The 27,583-nt window shown below is 48.0% G+C and overlaps 1 protein-coding gene across 1 annotated transcript in view; it reads right to left on the reverse strand.

The window, feature by feature from the left end:
* The window catches only part of PPP2R1A (protein phosphatase 2 scaffold subunit Aalpha), a 38,594-nt gene extending 11,307 nt beyond the window's left edge, over positions 1-27,287 (reverse strand). The window contains exons 1-5 of the mRNA XM_049901866.1: positions 27,130-27,287; positions 10,641-10,731; positions 8,653-8,753; positions 1,482-1,714; positions 49-196 (exon numbers count right to left, since the gene is read on the reverse strand). Coding sequence (XP_049757823.1) covers positions 49-196; positions 1,482-1,714; positions 8,653-8,753; positions 10,641-10,731; positions 27,130-27,207 — 651 coding nt within the window. The 5' untranslated portion in view covers positions 27,208-27,287. The remainder of the gene's footprint in view (positions 1-48; positions 197-1,481; positions 1,715-8,652; positions 8,754-10,640; positions 10,732-27,129) is intronic.
* Between the last annotated feature and the right edge of the window lie 296 nt (positions 27,288-27,583).

Raw genomic sequence — 27,583 nt, forward strand, 5'->3', positions numbered from 1 at the left:
TGAATGCAGGTCCACAGCGGCCGGGGAAAGGGGTGGGGAAGAGCCCACCTGCTCGTCAGAGGCTAGGTTGGAGAACATGGGGATGATCTCGCTCTTGACGTTGTCCAGCTCCAGCACCTTGGCAAACTCCCCCAGCTTGGAGGCTGCGGCCCGCCGCACCATGGGGGTGTCATCTGAACACAGGTTCCGGAAGTACCTGGGGGTGGGGATGGGGTTCAGGAGGAATCCCTGGGGATCCCATGAGGCTGTAACTTTGAGGCAGGCATCGCTGTGGAGGCAGAGAGCACATACTGCAGCTATTCAGGTGGGCCGGTTGACCTTGGGCAAGTGATGGCCCCTTTCTGAGTCTTCATAGCCCTATAAGAAGAGCTGATCATAAGAGTACCTGCCCCACAGGGCTGTTGTGAGATCTGAACGAGACAATGTGCATGAGGCACTTAGCAGCCTGTCGGCATATAAGCCTACCATGAATAGTAGGTTCTGACGGTATCGTTATTACCATATTTGTTGTTGCTGTTAGTTGCCATGCAGCTGCCCCATGTGTGCAGACCAGAGCTGCTCCCTAGGGTCTTTAAGGCTCTGACCTTTCGGAAGCACATCGTCAGGCCTGTCTTCCGAGGCACCTCTTGGTAGGTTCAAACTACCAACCTTTCGGCTAGCAGCTGAGCACTTAACCATGTTCACCACCTAGTGACTCCTATATTGTTATTATATAAAACTCCTTAACTAAGAAGCTGGTCTGGGGCCACCAAAAGGTTTTACTTCTCAGCAGTGACTGCTTCAGTCAGAGAAGTATGGAGGCCATCACAGGCGTTAAGCACATGTGTACAGCTATAAACCAGTATTCTGGGGTGAGTATCTTTAGCTCACTGCCTGGCCATGATACTCAGTGTTGGTGGGGTTGGTTGATGGATGGAAGCCCAGTGGGAAGGGAAGAAAGGCAATCATGCTAACAGGAAATTTTACTCCAATTAACTCTTCATTGACTCTTCCAGAAGGCAAGTCTTGCATAAAGGAGATTTATGCAATTTGGGGTACCAAGCCAAAGGAGGGGTGTCACGTGGAGTGGAGGAAGAGGATAAAGGCTATGATGCTCTATCTGCAGAAGGTTCTGGGTCTGGGGCAGACCCAGAATAACATCAGACATCATTTGCTGGATGTGCCTGTATGTTAGATTCTGTTCTAAGCACTTCACTGTGATAGTTCTCTTCTATCTTTACAATCACCACCAGGAGGAAGGTACTACCATTGTGCCTGTTTCCTACATAAGCAAATGGCAGAGCCAGGGCACACCCAGCCATATTGAGACCATGCTTTTGCCCACTTGGCAGCACAGCCTCTATCACGGCGGTGAAGGAGGAGTGGGCGCTGGGAGAGCTTGGGGAGTTTTGAGCCCAGGGTAGGCCCAAAGGGGGCTGAGGCTTTTGCAAAGGGAATCAAGTTAAGGGGGACGGATTAGGGCTTCCAAGGTGAGAACTCACTGTCGAAGTTCCGCCTTGACCGCACTGGACACTCGGGGGTAGCAGACAGAGAAGAGGCCACAGGCGGAGGTGCGGGAGGTGAACCAGTCGCCACCCGCCAGCCGCTTCACCAGCGGCACGAAGTGGGCCTCCAGGTCCGACGGTGAATGTTCATGTGAGATGGCCCGCAAGGACTCCACTGCCTTGTCTCGCACCACCGTTTCCTCCACCGTGGCCAGCGACTCCAGGGGTGGCTATGGCACAAAGCACAAGGTCGTCCAACAGCTCCCTCCCCACCGCGCCAGCCCTGGAGCCAACCCTGCCCCTCTTCCCAGAAACCTCCTCTGATGACCCACTTCAGCCTCCATTCAGCAGGCTTCCCTAAAGCCACTGGTTCTTATTCAGGGGTCCTTGAAACGGCTTCGGTGGGGTCCGTAAACCTCAGAATCACATGTCATTTTCTGAGGAGAATGCTACACCCTTCATCAGTTTCTAAAAGTGCAACAATAACAACCAAACCAGTTGCCTGTGAGTTAACTCTAACTCATGGCGGCCCCCTGGGTGCAGAGTAGAAATGTGCACCACTGGGTTTTCAGGGCTGTGACCTTTCAGAAGTAGATCACCAGGCCTTTCTTCTGAGGCACCTCTGGGTGGATTTGAACCGGCAACCTCTTGTCTAGCAGCCAAGCACTTAACTGTGTCACCCAGAAACTCCCACTGCAGTGCGATAAGATTGTTTTTGTGTGGGCTTTCTCGCCATGGTTTTGTAACTCTTACCCAAGTGACTGGGTGGGACTGTGCAAATAGTCCACCAAGTGGACTGGACAGTTTTGCCATTCCGCTGGGCTTGAAATGAGTCACCCCAGAGACAGCAAAGAGAGGATCCTACCACCACCAAGAAAGAAGAGCTAGGAGCAGAGAGTGTGTCCTTTGGACCCAGGATCCCTGTGCTGAGAGGGATGGAGGGGGAGGGAGGGGGAGGGGAGGGAGGGGGAGGGGGAGAGGGGAGGGGGAGGGGGAGAGGGGAGGGGGAGGGGGAGAGGGGAGGGGGAGGGGGAGAGGGGAGGGGGAGGGGGAGGGGGAGAGGGAGGGGGAGAGGGGAGGGGAGGGGGAGAGGGGAGGGGAGGGGAGGGGAGGAGGGAGACAGGGAGGGAGGAGAGGGAAAAGGTGAGCGAGAAGGAGAGGGAGAGGGAGAGGGAGAGAGAATGCTATAACCCTGAAGACAGTTAGAAGCGGTGGCAGGAGAGACCAGTAGGAGACTCCACAGTGGGCTTCCTGGGCCAAGAAGCAAGAAAGCTGCATGCCTGGGGTGCCCCTGGGGACTTACTGGCCAGGGCTAAAGGCTTTGTTAACACTTGTGTGAGCAGGGCAGAGGCCTAGGGCCAGAGAGAGTTGTGCCTGCGAGCACAGCAGAAACGTGGCTGTCCTGGTGGAAGAGCTGTATCCTGAGCGTTCCTGAACCTGAACTGTAACCTGTTAACCTTTTACTTCCCTAATAAACCCCATGATCGTGAGTATTGTCTCTGAGTTCTTGTGGCCATTCAAAAAAATTATCGAACCCACCAGAGAAGTAGAGAGTGCCACGGAATGGAATGGTGGTGTCAGAATTGGTAAAAATGGCAGAGACAGGAGGCATCTCTGACCTCTGCGTTATAGGAATCAGCCTTGGGCTGTTGATCTTGATTTTCCTTCCCCCCCAGGAAGTGAAGAGAGGTCAGACACCACCCCACGCTGTTTTTACACCCACGGTAGCAATGACATTTACTGCCAGGCAACTCCTAAGCAGGGCTGCTGCACAGCACAACTCTAGGCAGGCTGGTTCTAACGCACTGAATCCTGTGAGGCAGGTATCATTACTGTCCTCACTTTACAGAAGAGGAAACTGAGGCATAGGTTACATAACTTGATGAAGCTAGGAATTCCTAAAAGCCAGGATTTCAAACCAGGCCATCTGATGGAGCCTAGGCGAACTCCTGGAACTACTGCCCTGACATAATTTTAAATGTTAAACCAGAAATACCCCCGACGTCTTCTTAAAACCACACAATAGCGTAGCTTAACAAATAATGTCTGCCTTAACCATTGTGCTCTCTTAATAGCTACCTATATGGGATCAAATTGACAACAGCAACGTGAAAGATTAGACTGGAAGTTTAGGGGACAGGGAGTTTATGTTCATGGGGGAAGAACAACTTGGAAAAAGTGTGTGAGAATGGTTGCACGACCTGGAAGAATATAATCAATGTCAATACATGTGGCAACTGTTGAGCTGGTGTATGTTCTGCCGTGTATATTCTCAACAAAAAAATAAATTATATTAAAAAGCAAAACAAAACAAGTAATCTGGCTCCAGAGCCTCCAAGGGGTTGAAAAGCACAGCTGAGTTTTCTAACAGGTGACTGAATGAGAATCTCACATTACTGGGGGGACTCTGGGACTCATAGGAAGCTGGGTGTTGCATGCAGTTTGCGACTGACTGCTAACCTAAAAGCTGGCGGGTCGAACCTACCCAGTGGCTCCATGGAAGGAAGCCTGGTGAACTGGTTCCCTGAAGATTACAGTCAAGAAACCTATAGAGCAGTTCTACTCTGCAACACGTGGGGTTGCCGTGAGTCGCAGTCAACTCCACGGCCGTGGGTTGGGGCTTGTGACTGGCTCACAGGTGTTCCTGTGGGGCCTGGTGGGCTGTGCTACTGTAGAGACATCTGACAGGGTCACTGTTGTGTCCCCAGAGCCTATCAGAATTCCCAGCCCGGACTCAATTCACCCTCATCTGTTTAAAGTGTAGAGGTCTGTGATCTGGAAATCATAAATGTAAATGCCTACAGGCATCAGACAAGTTGCAGAAGGAAACAGTGAGCAAAGATGATGGATGGGGGCTTTTAGGTTCAACTGTGTTCCCCCCCAAATATGTGTTGAAATCCTAACCCTGGAGCCCTCATGGCACAGTGATTAAGTGCTACGATTGTTAACCAAAAGGTCAGTGGTTCAGATCCACCAGTTGCTCCCTAGAAACCCTATGGGGCCAGTTCTACTCTGTCCTATAGGATCACTATGAGTCGGAATTGACTCAATGGCAACAACTGGTAAAGGAACCTGTAAGTAAGGCCCTGTTTGAACCTAGGGTTTATTCTGTTATGTTAATGAGGTCATACCTGAGTAGGGGGAAAAAAAAACCCAACCCGTTGCCATCAAGTCAATCCTGATTCATAGCGACCCCATGTGCGTCAGAGTAGAACTGTGCTCTACAGGGTTTTTTAAAAAAGAAACCCAACCCGTTGCCATCGAGTCACTTCTGACTCATAGCGACCGTATAGGACAGAGTAGAAGAGCCCCATACATAGGGTTTCCAAGGAGCGCCTGGGGGATCCAAACTGCCCGTCTTTTGGTTAGCAGCCGTAGCACTTAGCTACTACGCCGCCAGAGCTTCCCCATAGGGTTTACAGCGGTGGATTTTTTGGAAGTAGATCACCAGGCCTTTCTTCTGAGGCACTCTGGGTGGACTTGAACCTCCAACCTTTTGGTTAGCAACCAAGCGCCTTAGCCACCTGCCCCACCCAGGGACTGCACTGGAGTGGCGAAGGTTTTTAAACCTGGGGACCATGAGTCCCCCAGAGAATCCAGAGATGGGCTCCAGGTACAGGGGTGAGGGGAAAGGGCTGTGAATCTCCTAAAATTACATGCACTTTTAGGCGAGTTTTCATCAGATTCTCAAAGGGATTCACAGTCCCAAAAGAGTAGGCCTAGCACCGAAGCTACATGGGTCCCCGTGTAATTCCATCGCTGCTACAGAGAACAGGTGCAGGAATCCAGGTCCCATGGCTGAGTCCTTGCCCAGTGTTTGTGGACAGAATGAACCATACAATGGCCGTTTTCCATTTCTCATAACTTGATGAAATCCTGGCTAACTGCTACCTCCTCCAGGAAGCCTTCCTCAACAACTTCCTCATTCAATCTAAATCAGGTTAGGTGCCCCCTCTGCGTTCTAAGAGCCCTTTCTGATTTCCTATTTTACAGCTCTGATTAACCTGTGCAGCAACCAGGAGCCCCTTGAATACAGTACAGAGGAGTGATTATTAAGAATCGGGAGCCTAGGTTCAAATCTTGGCTTTATCTCTTACCAGCTTGGGCGACTCCCTTAAACAAGCCAGTACCTTGGTTTCCTAACCTGTGAAATGGGGCTAACACCATGTTATGGATTGAACTGTGTGCTCCCCCCCACCAAACATGCTGGAATTCTAATCCCTATAGCTGTGGATGTAATTTCATTTGAGAAAAGGGTTTTCTTTGTTATGTTAACAAGGTCATATCAGTGTAAAGTGTGTCTTGAACCTACTCATTTCTGAGTGATATAAAGAGATTAGACACAGAAGCAAGGAAGCATAAACAGGGGAAGACAGATGGCCGAGAACTGAGAGAATACCTGGTCTAGAGAAGCTGGAAGAGACAAGGATTTTCTCCCAGAGTCGACAGAGCCTTAACCTACAGCCGACACACCACATTTGGATATTTAATCTCCTGAATTGTGAGAAAATAAATTTCTGTTCGTTAAAGGCCACTCACTTGTAGTATTTGTGTTACAGCAGCACCAGGAAGCTAAGACACACTAGTACCTGCCTCTCAGGGTTAGTCCAAGGACTCACCAGGTTAATATGCTTAAGGCACCTGGAATTGGCCCGGTGCACTCCTGGTGCTGGGTACCAGCTGTTCTGATCTGAACCCCTTGGGGTTCCCAGCACTCAGGCAGGCGCTCACAGTAGGCCTCGGATGTGTCTGCTGGCTAACATGGACATCAGCAATGCGTCCACAAGGTCACACGCAGCTGCTTTCCAAAAGGAAGTGTGGGATGAATGGCTTCCCCCCTTGTCAACACTCTGTGGGAGAAGAAACCCTGACCTGGTGGAGTAAGGAGCCCTGGGTTCCAGCCCCAGGTCCACAGCAAAACCCCAACCCTGTCTATGGGCCCTGAGGCCCCTTGCTGACACCTCAGGGTTTCTAACAATGTTTTGTGCCTCTGAGTCCTCAGAGAAGATGCTGAAAGCTATGAATTCTCTCCTCAAAAGAACTGACAAATGCCAAGGGTTACGACAGTTTCATGGAGTTCAAGGTACCCCTTCCAGGCTGATCCATGGACCTCAGTTTTCATGTTAAGTAGCCGTGTTCTGTGTAAAATGTACGAAAGGATCTCATTTACATAAAACCTTTTGTCTACATACATACATACATATCACACATACACACAGATGAAAGCTGAGATACCAAATTTGATGGTAATTATCAAGTTTCCTTAAACTTACTAGGAAAAAAAACACTATATTTGCTCAAATCTAAGACAGCAATAATGATAAGAAGCACTGTTATTTTATATACCGCTAAAGGAAAAATAAACCAGTTGCTGTCGATTCTGACTTATGGTGACCCCATGTGTGTGAGAGTAGAACTGTCTCCACAGAGTTTTCAAAGGCTGACTTTTTAGAAGTAAATCGCTACGGATTGGCGCTTCTTCCAAGGCACCTCTGGGCAAAAGGCTGCTGATGATGTCTGCAAAATACCATCAAGTACAGATGCAACCTGATTTCAGACAAGACAAAGTATAAAAGTGTGTCTTTAAAGACAGTGAAACACAGAATTATTAACAACAAACAAAAGAAACCCAGAAGGCGGTGGCAGTGTCCTGGGACTCTAAGGAACAGTGAAAACCAAGAGACAGGGAACCTCTATGCTCTTTCATCCCAGCTCACAGGACTGGGGCATTTCCCTGATGAAATGGGAGCCCACCCCCCGCCCAGTCCCAATCAGCAGTTACTATATGAGGATCTGACCAATTTTTGAATCTGCAGCCTTAGCTTACACAGGGAGGCACAGGCCGGCAGTAGGGTGGGGGCCTGGGACAGAGGCACAAGACCCAGAACTCACTTACTATGTGACCTTGGGCAAGACCCTTAACCTCTCTGAGCCCCAAGTGACTTGTCTATAAAAAGGGAACCCTCACCAGTGAACTAGATGGTGTCCAGCTACCATCAGTGACTGCCCTGACAGGGAACACAACAAAGAGTCCCTGATGGAACAGGAGAAAAGTGTGGCGCAGAACTCAAATTCACGTACAAAGGCCAGAATTAATGGTCTGACTGAGACTAGAGGGACCCAGAAGACATGGCCCTCGGGTTCTCTGTTAACCCAGAACTAAAAGCTTTCCCGAAGCCAACTCTTCAGATACAAGATTAGACTGGACTATAAAACATAAAAAAATACTCATGAAGAGTATGCTTCTTAGTTCAAGTAGATGCTTGAGACTAAATGGGCAGCTCCTGGCCAGAGTCGGGATGAGAAGGTAGAAAGGAACAGGAGCTGGTTGAGTGGACACAGGAAACCCAGGGTGGAAAGAGGGAGTGTGCTTTCACATTATAGGGATAGCAACTAGGGTCACATAACAATATATGTATAAATTTTTATATGAGAAACTAACTTGAGCTGTAAGCTTTCACGTAAAGCACAATTAAAAAAAAAAAGTGAACCCTCAAAGACACGATGTCATAATAACAACAATAATAAGAACTGCAGCTAACATTTTGGCGCTTATTCCGTGCTAAGCACTGTGCTAAGGGCTTTTTAAGTCAATGATAAAGGCAGGTTTTAACGCTCCCATTTTACAGATGAGGAAAGCGAAGCACAGAGAGGTAAAGTCGCTTAGCGAGTAAGTGGGAGAGCCTGACCAGCCTGACTCCAGACCCACAACTCTGCAGGTAAGGTGCCAGGTGGGGCCTGGCACTGGTCAGGCAGGTGCCCAGTAAACGGTAAGGATGCCAACTGTATTTCTGGTATTGTTACAATGTCTCCAGTGACTCACTGGAGTCCCTGGGTGGCACAGTTAATGAACTCAGCGGCTAACCAAAAGGTTAGGTTTGAGTTCACCCAGAGGCACCTGGGAAGGTCTGGTGAGCAGAATAACCAGAACAACCAGCCACTGACAACCCGAAGGAGCGCAGTTTTCCTCCAGCCCACGCGGGGCCGCCGTGGGTCAGAACTGACTGCACAGCAACTGCTCGCTGACTCGCGGGAGTAGAGCGGTGTCGAGGCCCGACTGCCCCCCGCGGGTGACTCCCAGCCCCCCTCCGCTCTCCCCTCCGCCCCCGGCTGGTGGAACCCCGGTACGACCCCGAGGGGAAGGCCCTTCCCCACTCCCCCGACTCACCAGCAGGCAGTGCACGTACTCTGGGCCTCCCACCAGCGTGGTGAAGGTTCCCAGCTGTTCTGCCAGGGCCAAGAGGACCTCATCCTCATCGTAGATAGTGTCTGTGGGGACCAAGACAGACTCCGTTACAGACCCACCGACCTCCGACTCACCCCTCGGGGACCCAAGCTTGGGAAAAGCAGGCTCTCCCTGCTTCCGCAAACCGTCTCTCCTTACTGGGAGGGAAGCTCCGGGAGGACAGGAGTTTCGTGGGACTTGGTCTCATCTCCAGATGAATGCACAGCACATAGTGGGTGTGCAGTGCATAGTTACAGAATAAATATGCATTTAAACGACCGACTGAAAGGAATGCTTTAAACGAACTGTAAATTACCTTGAAGGAACCCAGATCTTTTAAATAGGAAATTCTCCTCTTTGCTGAACTTGAAGAAACTCCACGGCCACGACTAAAGGCAGATCTCACACTACTCTCCGCTGTCTCGGAACAAGGCCGGGCAAACCTGGATTTCTAAGGATACTTTTCTTTTGTGTTTACACCTGAGTCCAGCTGCTGTCGAGTCGATTCTGATTCACGGTGACCCCGTGCATTTCAGAGCAGAACTGTGCTCCACAGAGTTTCCAGTGGCTGATTTTTCAGAAATAGACCGTCAGGCCTTTCTTCTGAGGCACTTCCAGGTGGATTCAAACTGTCAACCTTTCAGTTAGTAAGTAGCCAAGCAAGCGCTTAACCGTCTGCGCCACCCAGAGACTTCTGAGTCTTTAAATGGCAGGCTACTTCACAGGCTCATTGCAGACATGTAAGTGATTTGACTCACTTTGGAACCTACTGTGCCTCACATATTATAGCCAGAAATCTCTGACACTGGTCTCTTCAACCTTGTGGGGGACCAAAACAGAAATAACCGAACAAGTTGCACAGAGTTGATACTCACTCACGGCGACCCCACGTGTGTAGGGCAGAACTACTCCATAGAGTTTCCAGGGCTGTGACCTTTCGTAAGCAGGTCACCAGGCCTTTCTTCTGAAGCCTCTGGATGGGTTTGAACACTCAACTGTGTGCGCCACTCAGGCACTTCTCATTGAGGGACATTATGCAGTCATTTTCCCCTCATAAAACTGATTCTGAAACGTTCTGTAGTTCTGTATGTGTGAGCTCAGAGAGGGCTTTTAGCTTGTTCTGCCTAAAACAGTTATCGTCTTTTCTGAAAGACACAGTGTATCTGCCCTTTGCTATTCTGAACATTTTACAGCACCTTGAAGCCCAAAGCAAAGATAATCTGACATCACTTGTGACTCCAATGGCTCAAAGAAATCCTTCTCTGAATCAACTCCTATTCAATCTTATCGCTCCCACACTACTCTGGTGCCCCACAGTTCCTAAATTATCAATATTATATGCAATTACGTTACATAATAAAATAACGCTGGGAGGAGCAAATGGTTAAACACTTGACTACTAGCCAAAAGGCTGGCGGTTCGAAGCCACCCAGAGGCGTCTCAGAAGATAGGCCTGGCAATCTGCTTCCAAAGGGTCACAGCCTTGAAAACCTTATGGAGCAGTTCTACTCTGCACGCATGGGGTCACTAAAAGTCAGAGTCAACTAACGCCACAACCAGCAACTCACTGAATCTTCACAACTACCCTCGTATGTATCACACCAATTGTTCCCATTTTACAGCTGAGGAAAATGAAGCAGCACTCCGAGGCTGGGACTTGAACACAGGCCCACTGATGCCAGGGTCTTTGCTCTGAGCCACTGTTTCTTTCCTGACAGTCTGCCTCTGCCTTTCTCTCGTGACACAAAATCTGCATGTGCATAAAGTTTACTTTTCTACATCTCACATCCCTACCCCCCAGCAGGTATCTACAATGGTTGCCCTGCTGCCACCTATTGTATCAAATCCAACCCACCGTTACCCAGCTCCCCCTGCGCCTCTCCCTATGTTCTGTCCTGTCTCCACCTGGGCCCCAGGAGTCCACCTGGTACCTGTAAGGAAGGGCAGGAGCTCGCTGCGGGTCCTTTCAACACCAAGGGCCAAGGCGATGGTGGACAGCTTCTTGATGCTGTTGAGGCGAAGCTAATGAGAAAACAAGAAAAAGAAGAGAGAATATTAGAAAATATATTAGAAAACTCAGACTGTGGGGGTTTCAGCAGTTCTGGACTCAGTCGGCTCCTGGAAACCCTGTTACGTAAGTGGGGAGATTCTAAATACAGTAAAACCTGCAAAAGCCGGTACCTGTGTACCTGTCATAGAATGAAAACGCAAATATTTTCCACTAAGGGAAAAGTGGTAAGGCTGCACCTTGTCAAAGGTGGAAAACCTGAGAGACACAGAAACACAAGGGAGCCTCGGGTCTCACAGGTTTCGCTGTAGTTAACTCGGCACACGTCTACCAAGTGACTCTGTGACCTGAGTGAGCGATTAGGTAACAATAACGGCACTAGGAGCAGCAGCACAAAAGCATCCTCTGGGTCTTCACAAGCCGGCACCTACTAAGACGCGCTTTCCCCGACCCCTCTGTCTAAAACTGCACCCTACTTCCCCACCCGTCTTCTCTACTTTGTCTTCCCCCTTGCACTCAGCACCATCTAATGTACTATCTGGAGTCCCTGGGTGGCGGAAGCGGTAAAACGTTGGGCTACTAACTGAAAAGGTTGGTGGTATGAATCCACCCAGAGATGGCACGGTTTAAGAAAGGCCCGACAATCTACTTCCAAAATCAGCCACTGAAAACCCTATGCAGTCATTCTACTGTGACACACATGGGGGAACCAGGATTCGGAACAACTCAACGGCAAGTAGTTTTTAATACATAGTCTCCGACTTACAATGGGGCTCTGTTCCAACGACTCCATTTTAAGTGGGTTCTGACGTATGTTGAATTTTTTTTTTTTTTTACGTTTTCATTACTGCCTTTTATTATCAGTATCTTTGTAAACCCAATCTTTACTTGCTTTTCATGGTTGGAACATTACATATAAACTTACAGATATGATGACATCAGCAAATTACACACTGCAACACTGTATACAGTGCATATTACTAATGATAAGTGCCAAAAAAAAAAAGAACAGTCATAAGTGCAGTTCCTCGTAACTCGAATACTTTGTAAGTCAGGGACTACCTGTGCTGTCTAAAAGCTGTTACCATCGAGTCGATTCCAACTCACAGCGACCCTACAGAACAGAGTAGAACTGCCCCATAGGGTTCCCAAGGCTGGAATCTTTACAGAAGCAGACTGTTACATCTTTCTCCTGTGCAGTGGCTTCCAGTTAGCAGCTGAGTGCTTAACCACTGCGCCACGAGGGCTATTAAAGCACTTTAGTAGCAGCAGCCACATTAGAGCTTCCTCTGTAAGGTCCAAGGCTGAGCACTCACATGCTTGATGTCACTTAATCCTTACAACAACCCTGTGAGGTCGGAGCTAGTACAGAATTCCCAGTTTACAGAGGGGGAAGCAGGCTCAGGGAGCAGAAGTCCCTTTTCAGTGTCATGCAGCTGAGAAGGGATGGAGTGGGGATTTAAACACAGGACTGTCACCTAATAGTGATAACCAATATCATAGTATTTTCTTAAAGCAGGAGCAGCATAAGCAGTAGTAATGATACCATTGGTGCAATGGGTTGAACTGTTGTTGTCACAGCAATCCTACAGGACAGAGCAGGACTGCTCTATAGGGCTTTCTAGGCTGTAATCTTCACGGAAGCAGACTGTCACATCTTTCTCCTGAGGAGCGGCTGGTGGGTTTGAACCACTGACCTTTCAGTTAGCAGCTGAGGGTCTAATCACTGCGCCACCAGGGCTCCTAGGTGCAGCATTAGCAGTAGCCATAACATTATTGATGTGAACAGTTGAATAGTGGCCTCCCAAAGCCATGTCTAAATCCTAACCGCCAGTACCTGTACACATGACCTTATTTAGACGTAAGGTCTTTGCAGATGTGATTAGGTTAAGGATCTGAAGACGAGATCATCCTAGAACTAGGGTGGGCCCTAAATCTAATGACTGTCCTTATAAGAGACAAAAAAGGAAAAGACAGACACGCAGACGGAAAACCATATGAAGATGGAGGCAGAGACTGAGGTGCTGTGCCTACAAGCCAAGGAACGCTAAGAACCGCCAGCAGCCACCTGAAGCTAGAAAGAGGCAGGGAACGAATTCTCCCTCAGTGTCCAGAAGAAACCAACCCTACCAACACTTTGATTTCAGACTTCTGGCCTCCAGGACTACGGGAGAATAAATTTCTGTGGTCTTAAGCCACTAAGCTTGTGGTAATTTGTAGCAACAGCCCTAAAAAACAAATATAGCTGGCTGACATACATAAGAGGTTTCGTGCTAAGCGTTTACATGTCAGGGCTTCATTTGGTCCTCTCAGTCCTAGGGAAGTAAGCACAACTAATGCCCTCTTTTCACCACTGAGGAAACTGAGGCTCAGGGAGGTAAAGACATCTGCCTATGCAAACACTGAAGGAGCTGGGATCCCAACCCAGGAGCAGCGATTCTAGAGCCAACTGTGAAACCCAGCCGCTGTCTTGTTTCTCCATGGCAGGGCCTCTCCTAGCCAGCTCCCAGCAGGGCTGCCAAAATGAAATGAGATCATGCGTTTGAGAGTGGGAGGAAACGCCCTTGTGGGTTAGTGACTGATGGTCACAAGGTGGCGGGGAATCCTCTTCCTGGAAGGAGAACAGGAAGGAACTCTCTCACAGCTTGTTCTTTTCCTGGAGCCCACACACCTGGGATGAGGCCTGGAAGTGACCTGGATTCTAAATTAGGTCATCTGGTCCAGTGGTTTAAGAATGTCTCTGGGGTTACAGGCAATGATGAGACTCTGAGGAGATGCTACGGTGGCCTCTCCTCAGAAAAAATGCACGCACCATATTTTTCATACAATGTCAGTGGGTTTTTGGACCATGTGGGCTTCAGGGAAGGAGCCCTGGTTGCACAGTGATTAAGGCCTCGGCTGGTAACCACAAGGTTGGCGATTAGAATCCACCAGCAGCTCCAAGGGTGAAAGATATGGCAGTCTGCTTCCATAAAGATTACAGCCTTGGAAACCCTATGGTGCAGTTCTACTCTGTCCTATAGGGTGGCTATGACCTGGAATCGACTTGTTTGGTTTTTGGGGCTTTCGGGCTTCAGAGGGGCTAAAAAGCTCACCTCCCCTGGTAGTAAAAAGAACCTTGAGATGAAGAATCACAAGGTCTGCAACTTATTTTCAAAATGGTTCAGGCAAAAAATAAACTGTATAGAGAGACAGATCTACAGAAACAGGTAAAATGCCAGACAGTACAAAAGCAGCTATGTGTTTATGTAAACAAATGGGTGTGGCTGGTGTTCCAATAAAACTTTTTTTGCAGAAACAGGCTGTGGGCTGAATTTGGCCCACAGGCCATACTTTGCTGGCTGTTGTACTAGTCTTTCGATTTTCCACATGTTTGAAAATGTTCATAACAAAATATTGAAAAGGTTGACCAAGCTGCCAGTTTATTTCCTCTTTGTCACCACCTCCAAGCTGGATCTTTGTGTTCTTTTCTCAGCTGGGCTACAGGGAAATGAACACCTATGCCAGGACCACAACAGGTGAGCAGCAGCCCTGAGGACAATGAAGTGGCAGCAGAGGATGGTGATAAAAAAAGACCATTAACAATAGCAACTAACATTTATTGATTTCTCACTATGTGCTAGGCAGGATTCAAGTTCTTGAGGTAGAAAATTAACACATTCAATCCTTACAACTATGCTCTGAGCCAGGTATTGCTACTATAATCTCCATGTCAAAGGTGTGGACGCTTATGTGCAGAGAAGCTGTCACCTGCTGGAAAGCAGCAGAGCCAGAATGGGAACCCAGGCCGCCTAGCTCTTAACTACAACATCATACTGTCATTAGGAAAGATCCCCAAGGGAGGGCTCATGAGAATTTGGGTGCCTCTCATGGTGGAGGGCCCCCTTCCTTCCACTGACACCTGTGGAGATTGTAGTCTTGATTTCATTAAGAATGCCTGCTGGTTTCTTCAGTGCCAACGGCACTGTAAGGTCTCCAGGTAGCACAAACAGTTTGTGCTTGTCTACTAACCTAAAAGTTGGCAGTTTGAACCTACCCAGTGGCACTGTGGAAAAAAGGTCTGGCAATTTGCTTCCATAAAAATCACAGTTAAGAAAACCCTATGGAGCGAGTTCAACTCTGTAACACATGGGGTCGCCATCAGTTGGAATTAACTCAATGAAATAGGTTTTCTGTTTTTATCTTTTTTGGGGGGGGGGTGAGTTGGGTGTGCCATGAACCCCCAGCAGGTCTAATAATGACTGCAATTTTGAAATGGTGAACGTAAACAACACAAGATATCTGCGACAGATATCATGAACACATCCATGATTTCTAGTGGTGCCAGGTTTTGCTAATAACATTTATAATATGCTATTGTAATACCAAAAAGGTCCCTGGTGGCACAGTGGCTAAGTGCTCAGCTGCTGACTAAAAGGTCCGTGGTTAGAACCCACCAGCCACTCCATGGGAGAAAGATGTGACAATGTGCTTTCGTAAAGATCACAGACTTGGAAACTCTTTGGGGGCAGTTCTACTGTCACATTAGGTCACTATGAGTCAGGATCGACTCGACTACAATGGGTTTTGGTTTACTATAATACTGAGGAGCCTGGGTGGTGCAAGCAGTTTGCAATAACTGCTAACCCAAAGGTCGGCAGTTCGAATCCACCCAGCAGCACCCCACAAGAAAGGCCTGATGGACTGCTTCTGTAAAGATTACAGCCAAGAAAAACATATGGGGCAGTTCTACTCTGTAACACACGGGGTCACCATGAGTTGGGGACAACTTAACAGCAGCAGAGAACAAATTGTATTACTACAATTCGTAACAGAAGGAAAGTTAAATTTCAGTTAAAGATTAGTGAAAATAAAGAAGTTATTTTTTTTTTCCCATCCAAATCACTGGTTAAGAGCTGCTGCATTGGGCCATAAACCCATGGGCTATACTACCTCTTATAACTCCCAGGTTTCAGCCGTGCACATGCCCTTTTGGAAAAGACCTTCCCAATCTCCACTGCATCCAGATATCAGCAGGTAACTAATATCTGGCTAGCGAAATGCAAGTGGAAATGGTTTCATGGATTGAAGTGTGTCTGTCAAAAATATGTGTCCACTTGGCTGGCCCAGGGATTCCCAGTATTGTGTGACCATCCACCATTTTGTCATCTGATGTGACTTTCCTATATGTTGTAAATCCTATCTTCATGATGTTGATGAGATGGGATTAGCGGCAGTTATACTAATGAGGGGGGACTCAATCTGTAAGATCGAATTTTATCTTGAGCCAACCTCTTTTGAGATAAAAGACAAAAATGGGCAGAGAGACATGCGGACCTCATACTACCGAGAAACGAGGGCTAGGAGAATACCGAATCCTTTGGACCCAGGGTTTCTGTGCTGAGAAGCTCCTTGACCAGGACAAGATTGATGACAAGGGCCTTTCCCCAGAGCCAACAGAGAGAAAAGGCCTCTCCCTGGGGCTGACACCCTGAATCTGGACTTGTAGCCTACTAGACTGTGAGAGAATAAATTTGTTTGTGAAAGCCATCCACTTGTGGTATATTTCTATTATAGCAGCACTCGATGACTAAGACAAATGGTATGCACGACTTCTAGGAAATGTCCTTATGGGTGGACAGAGTGTACACCTTTCTTCCCTCCTTCTTGTCTGGAATGGGGTTATTATGGCTGGGGCATCAACACCCCTTTTGAGGCCTTGAGGTAATCTAGGGTAGAGGGTAGAGGAGAAGGATGGTGAACTTGCAGGGAGAGAACAATGGTAAGAGTCGGACGCTAACACCATGCAGTGTCATATCAGCTTTAGTCTGTCATCAGACTTTTTGACCATGAGTCAGAAATACATTTTGAGTTCATTAGGCCCCTGTGATTTAGAATTTTCCTGTTACTTATAGCCTAACTTAATCCCAACTAATTTAGCAAGTGACCTAGTCCTGGACAAAGAGCCGTAAGGGCAAATCTGCCTAGCAGCTCCCAGGAAAGAGTCCTTTAGGTCGGAGGACAAGAAGAACTCTGCCCTGGGCTGGCTCCTGCTTTCAATGTGGTTCCACAAGCACCTAGGACAGGAGATGCTGTAGCAATCTTGTAACCACGCAACGCAAGTCAAAGAATGGCATAAAAAAACCAGCTGCTGAGGAGTGGACTCATTGCAATCCCACGTATGTCAGAGTAGAACTGTGCTCTGCTGGGCTTTTGATGGCTGATTTTTTGGAAGTTGGTCGCCAGGCCTTTCTTCGGAGGCATCTCTGGGGACCTGAACGGCCAAGCTCTTAGTTAGGAGCGATCCCTGTGACTATCTGCACCACCCAGGGACTCCAAAGACTACCCTGACTCAATTCTTTGATATTCTCAAGCTGCGGGACTTGTTATTTGAGAAAAAATAGAACCTGTAGTTGTGTAAATGACTGCTGGTTGGTTCTCTGTAACATTCCTAACTGGTGGAACAGCTACTGCTGTCAATAAGAAACCTTTACTGTCTCTTGATTGTGTCATATCCCTAAAAGACTTCCCTGCACACTGTCCCCCACATGCCCCCTACCAAGTACCCACTGCATTACACATACATGGTCCCATGACAGCACTTATCACCCTGGACTGGGATGGTCTGTCCCCCAGCAGGCCTCAGCACAGAGCCTAGTGCCTGGGAGAATTAACAAAGAAGCCCCCTCCCACTGCTAAATCCACCTACAGAAATGCTCTCCTCGTTTGAAGACCCAGCTCACACTCAATCCATGCAGCCTTCTCTGACAGGAGCATGGGAAGTGTGATCCCACAGGCAGCAGCTTTGCTTCACAATCGGAATACCATCCAGAGTCTCACTATGGCCTAAGGCCCAGTGTGATCCGGGCCTTGGCTACCGATCCATTCTTGTCCCTCTCACTCCCCCTTGCTCCCTGTGCTCCTGTCATGAGAGTTTCCTTGATATAGATATACAGGTAGATATAGCGCTAGGAAGGGGAAAAAAGCCACACATTCCTGCCCCAAGTCTCTGCACTTACTGTTTCCTCGGCCTGGGACACTCTTCCTGAAGACACGTCAGGGCTCCTCCTACCTCATTTTGTTCAGGTCTCTGCTGATTCATCACCACAGGACTAACCAACCAGCTGTCATCAAGTGGATCTGACTCACAGCATCCCCATGTGTGTCAGAGTAGAAACGCACCCTGTAGGGTTTTCAATGGCTGGTTTTTCAGAAGTAGATTGCCAGGTCTTTTTTCCGAGGCACCTCTGGGTAGACTTGAACCTCCAACCTTTTGGTTAGCAGCCAAGTACATTAACCATTTGCACCCTGGGACTCTACCACATGACTATCCTAAGTAAAACAGTATGCGCTTCCCCCCTTTATCTCTTGCTAAAAAACAAAACCCAGTGTACTTGCTACACAACATAATTCTTATCACTTCCCGACATATATTTCTGTGGTTGTTTCTCCTTCCTCACTAGAATTCAGGTTCCGTAAGGGCAGGGACTCTGTCTTCTTCACTCTGTGCCCCAAGAAACTAGGACAGTGCCTGGCACATAATAAATGCTCAATAAATACTTGTCATATTAATTTTTGTAAAATAAATAAATATAGCTAATATGAACCCACTGTGGATTACAACTCATAGCAGCTCTGTAATTACAGACAGCAAAACTGCCTCATAGGGCTCCCAAGGCTGTAATCTTTACGGGAGCAGACTGCCACATCTTTCTCCATTGATCTTTCCGTCAGCAGCTGGGGCCAGACCCCTCTTTGTTGTGGGGGACCATCCTGTGCACTGTAGGATACTGAACAGGATCCCTGGCCTCTATCATCAGATGCCAGTAGTACTCTCTGACAATCCTGACAATCGAAAATGCCAGCAGACATTGCATGCCAGAGTAGAACTGTGTGCCACACGGTTTTCAAAATGGCTGATTTTTCGGAAGTAAATCTCTAGAACTTTCTTTCAATGTGCCTGTGGGTAGACTCAAACCTTTAACCTTTTGGTTAACAGCTGAGCACTTAACTGTTTGCACCACCCAGGGACTGTTCCAGGTAAACTCTGAAATAGTTTTTAAAAATGCCCTAAGCACTTAGGAGTACGTAGCAAGGTGTATATTAAGTTTTGTATGAAAGACTAACTTCATTTGTAAACTTTCACTTAAAACACACACATACGCATACACACCACACACACAAAAAGAGCGTTCAGATATAAAAGGCCATTCCATCAGCCTGAGACCAGAAGAACTAGATGGTGCCCAGCTACCACCAATGACTGCCCTGACAGGAAACACAACAGAGAATCCCTGATGGAGCAGGAGAAAAGTGGGATGCAGACCTCAAATTCTAGTTAGAAAAACAAAACAAAACAGACTTAACGGTCTGACTGAGAATGGAGGGATCCCAAAGGTCATGGCCCCTGGACTCTCTGTTAGTCAAAAACTAAAACCATTCCTGAAGTGAATTCTTCAGACAAAGATTAGACTGGACTATAAGACATAAAATAATACCAGTGAGGAGTGTGCTTCTTAGCTCAAGTAGACACATGAGACTATGTAGGCAGCTACTGTCTGGAGGCAACATAAGAAGACAGAAGGGTACAGAAGATGGTTGTATGGCCACGGCAAATACAGGGTGGAGAAAAGGAGTGTGCTGTTACATTGTAGGGAGAGCAACTAGGGTCACACAACAATGTGTAAGCTTTTGTATGAGAAACTGACTTGAACTGTAAACTTTTACTTAAATCACAATTAAAAAAAAAAATGCCCTAAGCTCTTCTGACAGACTAACTCATTGCCTTCTGAGTTCAGTGACTCTGTAGGGCACAGTAGAACTGCCCAGAGGGTTTCCAAGGCTATAGGGCAGACTGCCGCATCTTTCTCCCGCAGAGCAGCTGGCGAGTTCCTGCAGCCGACCTTTTGGTTAGCAGCTGAGCACTTAACCACTGCACAACCGGGGCCTCTCTTTGACAGACTAAGCCTTCCTTATTTTACCATTACCACCACTGCTATTGGCTGACATTTACTGAACACTTACAATGTAACAAGCCACTGGGTGTCAGAAACAGTTAAGTACTCAACTACTAGAGGAAAGGCTGGAGGTTCAAACCCACCCAGAAGCACCTTGGAAGAACAGTTTGGAGGTCTGCTTTCAAAAGGCAACAGCCTTGAAAACCCTATGGAGCACAGTTCTACTCTGCTCACATGAGGTCACCAAAAGTCGGAACCAACTTGATGGCAACTAACAACAACAATATTTAATCCTCACAACAACCCTACAAGTTGCTAAATTACAAAATTATCCCCATTTTACTGATAAGAAAACTGAAGCATAGAATATAATTAACACAGAAACCCAACCTCTCAATCAGTGGACCCCATTATAAGAAACACAGTGCCCCAAGCACCCCTGAGGTACTGCAATCTGGTCTCTGCCTCTTACTGCCTGGGTGGCCTTAGACAAGGGATGCACTCTCTCTGTACCTCCACTTCCTCAAGTATAAAATCACAAACTATTATGATCATTGAATAAGGTCACTGTTTACCGACTACCTACTCCGGGACAGTAACTAACTATGAATAATAGCCAACATAAAACTAATATCCAGACTGTGAAGATAACTCATATCCCCACTTCATCATTCTGACACCAGACACCCACATGGCACTTTCTCTCTCTGACCCTAACCACCTAGCACTGGGTATCAGTCTCCACAAGTTAGGACTCTGTCCTTCCAGCCCCTGCCAAATAGGCAAACACCAGTTTTTCTGCTGGTTCTCACTGCCCCGGTGGGTTTGATAATTCGCTAGAATGACTCACAGAACTCACAGAAACTGTTACCTATAGTTACAGTTACTCATTTATTTTAACCAGAAAGGATACAAACGAAGACATGCACCAGGCAAGGTCTGGGAGAATTTCTGGCACGGGACCTCCATTGTCCCCAGGAATGTTCCACCCTCTCTCATGTGCATGGATGTTCCCACTGATCCAGAAGACCCCAGAGACAGCCCTCCAAGGCCCAGCGTGCCCCAGTCACCGGGACCTCAATGCATATGCATGACTGGGGCCTTAATGCACAGTTATGATCGATCCAATTAATGAACATGCCTGACTACATTAGGCCCCCCTTACTTTCCAGGTGTGGGGTCTGTGCAGCCCCTACTTTCACCTGTTTTGGAAAACAAAGGCATCTTGATTGCTGAGGTTATTTTCAGAAACCTGAGTCAAAGAACCAAACCAAATTCTTGTCTCACACTAATCCTGCTGGATTCACTGCATCTTCACAACCTGGTAGATGCCAATTCTTCATCACTATCCCCATTTTACAGATGAGGAATGTGGGCCCAAACAGAGGGAGGAACTGGTCCCAGGACACACAGGGAACAAACTGGCAGAGCTGGGATTCAAACCTCAGCCATCCTTGCCTTGTACCCTGTACATCACCCACCACACTGCATCCAACCCATCAGCAAACCCCATCAGCCTTCCTTCCGGACACATCCCAAATCCACCACCTCTCCCTACCTGCATGCTAACAATGGTCCTGGGTGTTCAGCAGTGGCATCCCAATCAGTCCCTCTGCTCCTGCCCAGCCCCTGCTCAGGAGCGAGGGATCCCTTCAGAATTAAGTAAGAACACGCCAGTCCTCTACTCTCAAAGCCTTGCAATTGATGCCCCCATCTCACCAAAGTCTTCACCCTGGCCTACACCCCTCACATGATCTTTTCTGACCTAGTCCTCATCTCCCAGTGAATGCACTGCTCCAGCCACACTGGCCTTTTTGCTGTTCTTTGCATGCTTCCCACCTCAGAGCCTTTGCACCAACAGTTGCCTCCCTCTTCCCCCATCTCTTCATTCTCCCTCCTCTCATTCAAGTCCTTGCTCTGTATCACTTCTTCAGCAAAGCCTTCCCTAAGGGCCCTATCTAAGACAGCATACAGAGATACAGAGATGGTTCAAATCAGGGTTTTTTTTTTTGCAGGAAAGTGCCAGAGTACAAATACTGTAGGTTTTAAGGACCAGACAGCCTCTTTTTAAGCTGTTTAAGCACCACAGACAATATGTAAACAAATGGGTGTGTCTGTGTTTCTATAAAATTCTATTTACAAAACAGGTTAAGGGCCCGCTGCTTGCCAATCCCTGGTTTACATATAGTAAACCCAGTAGACAAGGTCCTTCACCTTCATCTTCTAACTTCAACAGCTCATTCCTTTGACTCCAAGCCCAACGGCCTTCAGGCAGCTCCCAGAACACACTCTGCGTATTCCTGCCTCAGGACCTTTGCGCCTGGGATGCTATTCTGCAAGTACTCACAGGGCCTGCTCCCTCCCCTTCACTTCTCTGTTCAAAAGTCACCTTCTCAGTGTGGTCTTCCTCACCATTCTATCTAAAATTATAACTTACTCTCAGGCCCTCCCTATTCTCCATCCTTGCTCTATTTCCCTTCATATCACATATCACCATCTACCACCCTCTACATTGTATTTGTTCGTTTCTTCTCAGCCTCTAGAAGATCCAGGACACAGGTTTTTGCCTGTTTGTTCACTGTTGTACCCCACCACCCAGAGCAATACCTAGTATACAACAGGTGCTCTGTACATATCTGAATGAGCAGTTCACCTTCAGCGACCTCAAAATGCAATAATATTAAGTGCTAAAAACAATCAAAACTCACTGGAATTTGAACATAAGATTGATTCTGAGTAGATACTCTATATGCATACAGGGAGGCCATTTTGATTCGAGAAAAAGCAAATAGCTCCAAGAAACTAGGTACAATAGGGCTTACAAAGAGGGAGAAATAGAGAAGTTCAACCACTGGCTCATCTTAACACGACTGATAAACCCTGCCCTCCCCATTTTATTGAGATCAACTAATGTGAGGTTATTTCTGGCCTGGCAGCTAATAATTTAGCTCTCCGCTGTGGGGACCAGGGTCTCAAGGAACATCTAGCTCAAGTGGCATAATACAATTTGTGAAGAAAATGTTCTACATTCTACTTTGGTGAGTAGTGTCTGGGGTCTTAAAAGCTTGTGAGCAGCCATCTAAGATACTTCACTGGTCCCACCCCGTTTGGAGCAAGGGAGAATAAAGAAACCAAAGACACAAAGGAAAGATTAGTCCAAAGGGCTAAAGGACCACAACTACCACAGCCTCCACCAGACTGAGTCCAGTACAAATAGATGGAGCCCAGCTACCACCACCGACTGCTCTGACAGGGATCACAATAGAGGGTCCCAGACAGGGCTGAAGAAAAATTTGGAAATTATAACTCACAAAAAAAAAGACCAGACTTACTGATCTGACAGACTGGAGAAACCCCGAAAGTATGGTCCCCGGACACCCTTTTAGCTCAGTAATGAAGTAACTCCTGAGATTCACCGTCCAAAGATTAGACAGGCCCAAAAAACAAAAGAAGACTAAATGGGTACACCAGCCCAGGGGAAAGGACGAGGAGGTAGGAGGGGACAAAAAAGCTGGTAATGGGGAACCTAAGGTCAAGAAGGGGGCAGTGTTGATGGGTTGTGGGGTTGGCAACCAATGTCACAAAACAATACATACATTAACTGCTCAATGAGAAGCTAGTTTTTTCTCTAAAACCTTCATCTAAAGTACAATAAAATGATAATAATAATTTAGCCATCCACCCACCTGGAAGCCCTGGTGGCACAGTGGTTAAGAGCTTGGCTGCTAAGCAAAAGGTCAGCAGTTCGAACCCACTAGCTGCTCCTTGGAAACCCTATGGGGCAGTTCTACTCTGTCCTACAGGGTCTCTATGAGTCAGAATCCACCAGAGGGCAAGGGGTTTGGTTTTGGATCCACCCACCTGCAGCCAGGAGGCTTTTTAAGATTTAAATTAAGAGACAGTGATTTGAGGACTATCTTTTCCAGCAGGATAAGACAAATTGACAGTTCTATACAGCAGTTTCTGGCAGGCTCTTGTAGTTTGCATCAGGCTTCTTATGATTAATATTTGGTTTTGTGGTTAAGGAAAACCTTAGAATTAAACTGTTATTAATTTTCCTATTCAACCGAAGTAACAAAAGAATAAACAAAAATGAAGTTAAATTACTTGAAAACGTGAGAAAGCACTTCACTACCATCCTGTCTCCTCCCAGTTTCCCCCCAATCTCTACTTTCCAGCCACTGTGACGATGGTAGGCAGAATAATCTCGCCACCAAAACGTCCATGTCTTAATCCTCTGAACCTGTGAACATGTTATCTCAGGTGGTAAAAGGGACTTTGCAGATGTGATCACAGTGGGGTGACTGTTCTGGATTTTCTGGGTAGACCCAGCTAATCACGTGGATCTTTAAAATCAGAGAACCTTTCCTGGCTGGGGTCAGAGAGAGATGTGACTATGGAAGAAGAGTAAGAGATACAATGCTGCGGGCCTGAAGATGGGGAAAGGGGCTATGATCCAAGGAACGTAGGCAGAGTCTAAAAGACGGAAAAAGGGCACAGAAATGGATTCTCCCCTAGAGCCTCTGTGCAATAACAAATTTGTATTGTTTAAGCCACTAAGAAGGAGCCATGGTGGCACAACAGTTAAAGCACTCAGCTGCTGAATGACAGGTCAGCAGTTTGAAACTGCCAGCTGCTCTGCGGGAGAAAAGATCTGGTCATCTGCTTCTATAAAGATTATAGCCTAGAAAACCCTATGGGGCAATTCTACTCTGTCACATAGGGTTGCCATGAGTCGAAATCAACTCAGTGGCACACACCGACAACCATCCACCCACTAAGTTAGGCCATTTGTTACAGCAGCAATAGAACTGGAATAAAGAAAAGAAACCTAAAAATACCAAGCTCCTTTGCGCCTCCAGGCTTTCCCAGAAGGCAGCCCCCCTCAACCTCAGTACTACAGACATTTTGGGCTGGACAGCTCTGTTGTGGAAGGCTATGCTGTGCATTGCAGGATGTTTAGCAGCATCTCTGATCTCTCCCACTAGGTGCTAGTAGGACTCCTCCAGTTGTGACAACCCAAAATGTTTCCAGGCATTGAAAAATGTCCCCTTAGGGGCAAAATCACCCTGGGTTGAGAACTATTGCCATTAAATGTCTTTTCTTGGAAGGCTCTTCACCTTCTCTTGAGCTTCACAGCCTCAGAGAGGCCTTCCTGCATCTCCTAAAATGGATCGCCCCCACCCCACTTTGTACGGATCCTGTCCTCTGCCCAGAGAGCCTCATGGCTCTTTACCTTGCCTCCATTGGGTCTTTGCTCTAATGTCTCCTCAGCAGGGCCACCTTAAGCACTCTTCTAAAAATCGCACCCCATCTCTCCTTATTTTTCTCCATGCTACTTATCCCCTTCTAACGTACTATACATTTTCCTTACTGTCTTGTTTATTGTCACTACATCTTAAGCTCTGAGAAGCTGGGAATTTTTGTGCCTTTTTCCCTGCTGTATCCCTGTGCCTAGAACAGTGCCCCGTAGAAGAGTAGAGGCCCAACAGATATTTACTAGTTCACTAACCCAACTTGTTTGTTTCCTTCCCACCACTTCTCACACGATGTTCACATGCTTCACACCTGTCTCCTGCATAGTAGCTGGTGCCACCTATATTCCCAGCACCACACTTGATACACGTTATTATTGTTGTTAGTTGCCTTGGAGTTGATTTCGACTCATGGTGACTCCACGTGTGTCAGAGTAGAACTGCTTTCAAGGCTGTGACTTTTCAGAAGCAGATTGCCAGGCCAGGTCAGGCCAGGCCTGTCTTCCAAAGCACCTGTGAGTGGGTTCATACTGTCCACCTTTTGGCTAGCAGTTGAGCGCTTTAACCATCTCCGCCACCCAGGTACTCCTATCCGATACATTAAAAAAAAAAACAAAAACCACTGCTGTGGAGTCAATTTTGACTCATAGCAACCCTGTAGGACAGAGTAGAACTGCCCCATAGGGTTTCCGAGGTTGTAATGTTTAAGGAAACAGACTGCAGTGTCTTTCTTCCGAGCCAGCACCAACCTTTCACCAACCTTTGGGTGAACAGGTGACCTGTTGCCGAGCGCTTTAACCACTGTGCCTGCCACCAAGGCTCCTTACCAGATACATGGCAAGTGTTTATCGAACAACTCAATTCATAGAACACCCCTACGAACTAGGTAATTATCCCCATTGGACAGAAGAGGAAACCAAGGCTTAGCGAGATTAACTAACTTGCTCCTGTCAGTTGGTAAGGGGGAGGAGCCAGGAATACAAGCAGAGCCTGTCTGACTCCAGAACAAGAGTCTGGAGCCTCGGAGCCTGAGCGCCGCTTTCCAAGTGGACCCCTTTCCCTCAATTTTACAAATGGGAAATTGAGGCCCAAAAGATGGGACATCTTCAATCACCACTTCCAATAATTACAGCTAACATTTATTGGGCCCTTACAATAGGCCAAGCTTTACTTGCATTATTAACTTGTTCAGTTCTCTCAACCACCCAAGGAGACCAGGACTATCATTAGGCCACGATTATGGCAAACAGAGGTTTAGAAGGGTGTGGTAATGTGCGAAGGTCACACAACTGGAGGGAAGTGGACATGGGAAGGGCACTCAGGTTACTAACCACGAAGCCGTGTTGTTAACTTGCATCAACTTTATTCTGACTCATGGCGACGCCATGTGCGCACAGTAGAACTGCTCCATAGGGTTTTCAAGGCTAAGACCTTTGGGAGGCGGATCGCCAGTCCTTTCTTCAGAGATGCCTTAACTCTTCTCAATTCCTCCCCAGACGGGCTCACGGCTCTGGGCCCCCCTATTCCCATACGCCTCGCTCATCACAAAAATATAGCACGTTTAGGAAACTGCGCATCCCCCATCCAATGGGAAAACTGGGGGGAGAAGAGAGCGGGTTTCTACAAAATTCGCTTCTAAAATTGGCTAGTTCACTCCTTAGAGGATTGTTTTTCCGTGCCCCTCCTCTTCGGGCGTCTACATCAACATTGGAAGGGGGAACGCAGGAATTGGGAAGAAAGCCTTCAGCCATCGGTACCATTTGGGTAGAGCTGATCCCCTAGCACTGCGGCCCAGATGCCCAAACCCAGGAAAGAGTAAACCTACCCGGGACCCAGCCAAACAGGAGGCCCCTCCCCCACGGAACTAGTCACGCGCCCAGCCCATCCCCAAGGGACCATTTGGGCCACAGCCAATCTCTCCCCCACCCAGGTGGCAGACCCCCCCTCCCCGCGTGGCCTTGGCCTCCCACCCCCGGAGCCGCCGCGCGCACTTGGCAGGCCTGGGACCCTTCGGCCCGCGCTCCCGCCCTCCGCTGTGTCGACACCCAATCCAGAACACTGTCTCATCGGGTTCAGGGAACCGGAGACATAAGAACTGGGCGCTGATTGGCCGGCGCCCCCTTCCGCCACTCCCAGCGAACACTGAGCCTTGTCCGCGAGGATCGCCCGCGCCCCTACGTCCCCCTTCCCGTCTTCCCCGAGTCCCCTGTAGCTTCGGGACCTGAACATCCTCGTTGCGGAGCTCGTCTATGAGCACCGCGATGGGGTACAGCGAGTCGTCGCCGTCGGCCGCCGCCATCTTCGCTCTGTCCCGTTCTTGTCAGACTGCGGCCAGCGCCGGGCTGAAACCGGGATGGGGAGGGGCGGGGCTGGGAGGAGGAGGAAAGACGGGCGTGGGGGCGCCCGAGCCACTTTACAGGGGCTGCCCTACGGTCATTGGCCGTGCTACGGCGGGCCAAGTCTGCGTCTCGTTGGTCCGGGCAAATAAAGTCCCGCCTACTGTCCATTTGCCATTGGTCGAATGGACGAGATTGGACTTGAAGAAGCCTTGGAGAGTGGGAAGGAAACGGAAGTATGCGGTATCCTAGCGACCAGGATTGTGCCCACCTACGTTGCCGCTAACAACGGCAGAGACGAACAGTTGATTCTAGCCAATGAGAGACGGGATTGGGAGG

Source organism: Elephas maximus, chromosome 11 (assembly GCF_024166365.1).
Source record: "Elephas maximus indicus isolate mEleMax1 chromosome 11, mEleMax1 primary haplotype, whole genome shotgun sequence".
NCBI lineage: Eukaryota > Metazoa > Chordata > Mammalia > Proboscidea > Elephantidae > Elephas > Elephas maximus.